General features: G+C 42.5%; 1 protein-coding gene across 1 annotated transcript; it reads right to left on the bottom strand.

The window, feature by feature from the left end:
* Positions 1–2,757: 2,757 nt before the first annotated feature.
* On the bottom strand, positions 2,758–4,827 carry ACRALDRAFT_1042322 (uncharacterized protein). Its single transcript, XM_071015258.1, has 2 exons — positions 3,526–4,827; positions 2,758–3,451 (listed from the first exon to the last, which is right to left on the bottom strand). The coding sequence occupies exons 1-2, from the start codon at positions 4,663–4,665 to the stop codon at positions 2,849–2,851; spliced, it is 1,743 nt and encodes a 580-aa protein (XP_070873711.1). The 5' UTR covers positions 4,666–4,827; the 3' UTR covers positions 2,758–2,848.
* Between the last annotated feature and the right edge of the window lie 1,995 nt (positions 4,828–6,822).

Here is a 6,822-nt window from a genome sequence, read left to right as displayed (position 1 = left end):
CGGTCCTCTTCTTTTTATTCCGGGACCTAATCTTCTTTATAGCGCCTTATAGGTCCCGGTCTATCCTAAGGGACTTCTCTACGAGCCTCCTAATAGAGTCGTTAGCTTAAAAGCCCTTTAGCGCTAACTCTAGGAATAGTATCTAGCAGCCCTATAGATCATGGCCGTGTCGGTAGCACGCGGGGTACTCGTCCTTATAAAAGAGGGATTATCGGCGCTTAGAGCTTATACGGTTAGTTAACTTACCTTTAGGGTAGGCGCTGCGGCCCCTCTAGGCTCCGGTCCGATCAGCCCTCCTGGCCTGTTATAGTCCGTTATTATTATCGCCTAGGTTTAGGGCCGGGGAGGCTATAGTTCTATAGCTTGAGTAGGCGGCACGTTTAGTTATTCCGCCGCCTTCTTCCCTTCCGCGATAAGGGTTATCGCTAATACTATTTTAAGGTCTAGCGTTACTTCCTTTATATCTACTTAGTTACCTAGGGCGGGTCGTATAGCGTTAAAGAAATTGTTAATCTAAATCTCCCGGAGCTTATTATATATCCCGACGTTATAATAGTCCTAAAGCCGGTCCTACTAGTTATCTAGCTAGGCGCCTACCTTCTAGGGGTTAGTGAGCGGCTTATTCTTATATAGATCGTAGTTCTTTTAGGAGTCCTTTATACGAGTCGCGATATAGGGTGCGGCGTTGGCTTATACTACTACGTAGATCTCTTCCAGGGTTATGCCCTTTATTAGGGCCTTCCATCTCTTCGCTACGATAAACTCTTCTACCCACTTAAGTATACTGTTAATACCCTTCTAATAGGTCTCGTAGTCTTTACGATCTTCTTTATATCTTCAGTAGTCTTCGGTGTAGGCGGCCTTGCCTATAACCGTTAGCTTAGAGATATTAGTAGGCTACCCGTTAACGTTAGCTATAGAGGTGTAGGAGGTAAATTCGGGATAGGTGGCTCGCTATGGCCTAGGGGCTAGATTATTAGGGCGTAGGAAGTCCTAGACTCCGTTACTAGGGGCCCTGACTTTATATAGGCGCTTCTATAGCTCCTAGTCTTCGTGGCTTATATAAATAGTCGTATTTAAAGTTATAGTGGTTATGGCTATAGGCAGCTCGGCGTAAATAGCTTTAATAGGTTATCGAGTAAAATAAGACTCTTAATTATTATAAACAGCGTATAACTTAATTACGTGAAAATAAGCGATCGATCTGTTTTTTAAATTAACTCTATAGAAATCTCTAATCGTAGTGCTAAGTTCCTGCCCTTATTCCTGCGGCAGATCCACTCCCACTTTCGGGCCCGGAACAACCCGCTCCGGACCTGCTTTGGGCCAGCCTGTACGACAAATCCCGTGGATATAATCTAGTAACGCACTGGATGTTCCGACTAATTATATCGCGTCCCTAGTAAGTCACCGCGATATTACATTTAGATTATAAATATCTACACAGATTTCTTCTTTTCCTCCTTTTCTCCTTAGCTTTAGATAGTTTAATTATTCGGCCTTACTTTATAAACAACTCGTGACTAGCCGCTTATATTTTCGATACCTAGTATATTTATAATATATATATTATAGGCCATATATTATATATAGTATTATAGTATAGGTAAAGCTTGTTATAAAGTAGACGTCTAGTTATATAGCTATAACTATATACTATTTATTTTAACTTAGATATTATACTTATTATTATTATAATTATTACTTATTATATATGTAATATTAATAAATTTCGCGACTATAAAGGCGCCCGCCTAAAGCTCCCTTTAATAGACGAGTAAGCCTATAAAGGATTATCCTATTCGGAGAAAGGTCGCCTTAAATAATATTATGTAAATAATAAAAGTAGCCCGTAATAATATAGTCTTATTAAGGTATACCCATAACTACTAGCTTATAAAGGTAGGAGAGATATAATATTATAAGTTAACCCCGTGTATATAACCTAGTAGAATACTAGATCTTCTAGCTAATCACGTTACGACTCTAGTAGGTCGCCGCGATATTATATTTAGATCGCGCGCGCCTATAGAGATTTCTCTTTTCCCTCCTTTTCTCCTTAGCTTTAGGTAATTCAATTATTCGGCCTCACCTTATAAACAACTCGTGACTAGCCGCTTATACTTCTATAAGGCTCTTCGAAAGGGAGATTTATAAAGAGCTTATTAAAAACGATAAGTATAATATTTAATAAGCCGTAATTAAAGATATATCTCGATAATAATTAAATAATATCTCTTATAATAGCCGATATCGTAATACTTAAGACGCGTCTTTAGTATATAGATATATAATATATATATATATATATATATATATATATATATATATATACTAGCTGGCTATAGGAGACATAGTAGATAGGTAGGATTAAAGCTAGCTCCGTTATGAATACTAAAATACGCGTAGATAGATTAATAAAAGCTCTAAGTAAAGAGAAATTTATTAGCTTTAGAAAATATATTAGAATAATAGATTTATAAGGACGAGCCTATATAAATACGCTAGAAGAGATCTTATAAGACTATCTAGAGGAGCTATAAGATATTTATAATAGAAGCTATATATCCGTTAATATAACAGAAGATACAGAAATAGACGACGTCTATAGATAGCTTTAACTAAGCAACTACTAAGCAGTTAAATTTAGTTAGGGGGGTGTATTGCATAGGCTAGTCCGTACTAAAAACGGAACAGGTTATTCCGGCCCGAAATTGGATATAGGTCACCTGCAGGATTAAGGGCAGGATTTTAGCACAGAGGTCAGAGATTTCTACAGAGTCAATTAAATCAACAGATCTACTGCTAATTTTGTGTACGCTGTTTGTGCAACACATATCGCATCGTATCATGACCTCCCGACGTCCGGCCATATAGATACAGCATCGGCCACCTCCCCCAGAAATGTGCGGGCGTTGTGGATAGTGGTGCCTCCGAGGACTATCCTAACGCCCGGAGAAGATGCATTTACCGCAGCAACCATCTTGGCTTCCTCGAAAGTCGCACCACCTACTATGAAGACGATAATGTCCTGCGGCCTGTCCCGTGCGACCCCTCCTCCTTCAACAAAGGGGTACTGTTGCTCTCTGAGTTTGCCCTTGACTAGGTCTTGTACGGTGCCTTCCAGTAGGGGATTGTGCTGGGTGTAGACATTTTCAACACCTTTGAGTCCCTTGAAGCGGTCCCGAGCACCGGAGAAAATACCGGTGGATTCGAATATGTCTGTTATTCCCGTCTGAGACTGTGACTTTTGGAGGGATGAATGGTACGCAAGAAGGTTGGCCACCAGGCTTGTCTGGTGTCTTGATACTCCACCAGCGGCAACCAGGAGGTCAAGCAGCATGGGAAGGGCATTGGCAGGATGTTTTTCATAGCGAAGAGCATACAGACCAACCAGCGACACCTTGTTATCCGGTGTTACGTTGGCGTATTGAATGATGTTTTGCAGATTCTAGTTCGGCAGGACCACATGTCAGTTGCCGGCCGCGGCTGTGAGATGGGAAGTGGGGGAGACAAAGGGGGAACCTTAAGATCAGATGAATGGTTATCGTTGCAAGCCAGACTCTGCTCCAGCTCGCTGACTTCGAGTAAGTTATCTCTGGTGACTCGTCGACTCAACTCGGATATTAGCGTGACATGCTTGCTGACGTTGCCTGAGAGTTTTCGAAACTCTGGGTACTCTTCAATAAAGCGCTTCATGTCGGCAATAGACTCGATATCGGCGTTATTTTGTGTCTTCGATTGGTATTGTTCCACATATTCCTTAATATTCCCGCCAAGGTCCCCGAAATTGAGGTACATGTTTTTTTTGAAGAAAGGATCCTGATCATGAGACAAGACAATTTCTCTTAGCTCAGGTCGAACGTCCGGGACGCCGCCGAGGTCGACTCGGCCATTGTCGATGCCGAGAAGATGATGAACCATGGCCTGATATGTCCACTGGGTGAGGAGCGGGGTGATGGGATCCTCCCTCCGGTCGAGAATCAAAAGTACGGGCGGCGTGTCAACCTGACTGAAGTCGAACAGTTGGTCCTCCTGTGTCATATGGTGTCGGACTTCGGTTGCTAGCTTCTTTGCTAGGAGGCTATTTCCAGCATATCGGATTACTGGTCTTTTCTTGAGGGCCAGAAGAACCGCAAGCAAGCCGGCGGCACTTCTCTCAAGAGCATCAGGGTTCCAGAGGTCTGGGCTGGTTGACCAGACGCGATATCGAGGTGGAGAGAGGCCAAGAGAAAAGAAATCTGGATTGATCACAATGAAATCGACAAACAGTTCTTGTACAAGCTTGACAACCTCGTGGACGTCGGCCTCGGCGAGTCGTTCTAGTGATGACTTCCTGACGATGTTGGTGAAATAGAGAAGATATTCGCCATACTTAGGCGCACGGAATTCGTCGATGAGGCCTTGAATGGATTCGGGGGAGGGTCGAACGACACAGAGACACCTTAAGTGACGCATCTTCTCCCTGGATGAATTTTCCAAACGGTCTATCAAGTAGACCTCGTGGTTGAGCAGTGTGGATCGAGTGACTGCCGTAGACATAATAGGCACTGTGTCCTTGTCCAGTAAAAGAACCATCATCTTGGCAGAACGACTGGACGCAAAGGCATCGCTGGGTGAGAGGATGCGTGACACATAGCTGTATACTGCCTGGGCCACATTCATGGCGGCTGGGACGTGGCTGGGCAGAGAAACGGGCGAGATTGGAAGATGCAAGACGACGGGGAGACAAGAAATGTGAGCATGAGCAGTACTCGACTGAAATTCCCAGCGAACTGGTCACGAGAAGCGAGGTCTAGCTGATATTGACGAGATTTCTCATCTCCCCCTACGGGAGAGGTGAGAAGATCTCGCCCTTCGGGTAACACGGCCCGTTATAATCGGATTCCCTTGGGCGCAAAAGAGTGGGCTCCTAATATTATAAATTATTAGGCGACCGTATAGCCATAGTTAATTATTCCTATAATTATTTAGATTATTTTTAATAACGGTGATATTTTTAGCTTAGTAAAATAAAGAGTATACACTAATAATTAAGCCTATCCTTTAATTATAAAGCTAAATAGTTTTCTTTTCTTTATATTATATTTAGTTATAAGACTTAGTAAATTAATTAATTATTTTTAGTTTTAACGTTTTTTATTATTATTATTATTCTTTTACTCTGCTATCCTAACTAATCTAGGAGCCCGGCTTAGGCTATACGGTCCTTCTTAGCTGGTTATAGGGGGGAAAAACCCGTGCGGGTAGAAAAACCCCTATACTCTCCTTATTAGGATCGGTGCCGCGTTAGGGCCTCGGCGGTCCCGATAATAACTCGATACGTAGCTGGATCACACCTCTAGTCTAGTAGCTAACGGGAAAGTAATAGGCTAGGGATTTCGGGTTAGCCTAGGGTACGGTATACTATATAGGGGGCCGAAAGAGGGCCGAAGCGGTTCCGCTTTCCGGGAGTCCTCCCTGCGTCGGGGTGGCCGGCTTTATTTACACCTTCGTTTTAGGCGGGGGGTTTAGTAGGGGCTCCTGCCTTTATTATATATACCTACCGAATTTAGTAGCCTTCTATAACTATAGTTAGGTTAATTAAAAATTTTAAGGGCCTCTGCCTTTCTTCTTATTTTCCCTCCTTTAACCCTCTTATCACGATATCGTAGGTTTTCCTTTAAGCTGCCCGCCCCTCTAATTCCGTCTTTATTCCCGGCCCTATACCGTAGCTACTAATAATACGCGTTTATCGCCTTACGGATAGATAGGGTCTTTTTATTTTTTTAATATCGTCTATTTATAAATAGTAATATAGGCGGGAAGCTGGTAGTCTAAGGGCGGGCTAATAAGGTGGATTATAGTTAGTTATATAGTAATAGTTAAGTTAATTAATCTAAGTCCGTTACTATAAGTAAAGGGGTGCTATAAAGGGCGCGTGTCGGTTTAGGGTCGGCGCTAACTATTTCTAAGATACCTCCTAAGAAAAAACCGGCTAAGAAAAAGAATACCGCGTAATACTATAATACCGGCGTTATACGAGTCCTGCTATAGGTATTCCTAGGGGCGCCTTTCGGGTGCTAAAGTAATACCGATAAGTAGCCGATTCTGACTTTAAATAGGTGTCTTAGGTGCACTAAACGCCTTAGGGGCGATAAGCCCAAGGATATAGAAGTATATACTAATACTATTAGAAAGGGAGCGGTATACTATTAGTATACTAATAGTCGTCGGACTTATAAGAATATAAGTTAGTTTTATAGTAGTATCTTAGTGGTGCTAAAGCGGTAGTAGTAGGGTTTTAATAATTAGTATAGGTTCCGGCTATAACCCTAACGTATTAGTAGCGGGTTCTTAAATATTACTAGGAGCTTATAGCGGCTATTAATAAGGGTAAAGACGGGGTGGTTATAAGTCGTGTCCTTAGGGGTACCGAAACTATACCGCGCTAACTTTAGGTAGGCTCGGGGTCGGCTTATAGCGGCAGTAGTATCCTTTAAACGCGCCGCTAAGTATACTCGCCCTGCCGGTCGCTGTTATAGCGGAGATATTATATTAGCTAGTCTAGAGTATCGTCTAAACAGGCTAAAAGGAATAATTATTATCCTATTAAAGGAGGCTATAAGTCCCCTAATAGTCTCTTAGTAGTCTTTTAGCGGTATAGTGGTGCTAATATAATAGGATAAGGACGCGAGTATATTACTAATAGCGATAATACCTCCGGAGGTAAGGATAAGGAGGGAAATAACCAGACTAAGGCTAAGTAAAGGGTAGATACCGCTATAGTACGCCCCTTTAGTACCGCCGGGGTCCCGGCTTATAGGGCCCTAGAGTGAATAA

This window comes from Sodiomyces alcalophilus, assembly GCF_042370955.1.
Source record: "Sodiomyces alcalophilus JCM 7366 unplaced genomic scaffold ACRALscaffold_6, whole genome shotgun sequence".
Taxonomy (NCBI): Eukaryota; Fungi; Ascomycota; class Sordariomycetes; order Glomerellales; family Plectosphaerellaceae; genus Sodiomyces; species Sodiomyces alcalophilus.
Note: the sequence above shows the minus strand (reverse complement) of the source record. Positions and strands in the feature narration are given on the sequence as shown.

Excerpts from the sequence above, each read along its gene's own strand:
- ACRALDRAFT_1042322 (XM_071015258.1), bottom strand. The coding sequence starts at position 4,665 with ATGAATGTGGCCCAGGCAGTATACAGCTATGTGTCACGCATCCTCTCA. Across the intron at positions 3,452-3,525 it reads ACCATTCATCTGATCTTAAG|AATCTGCAAAACATCATTCA; the intron begins GTTCCCCCTTTG and ends CTGCCGAACTAG.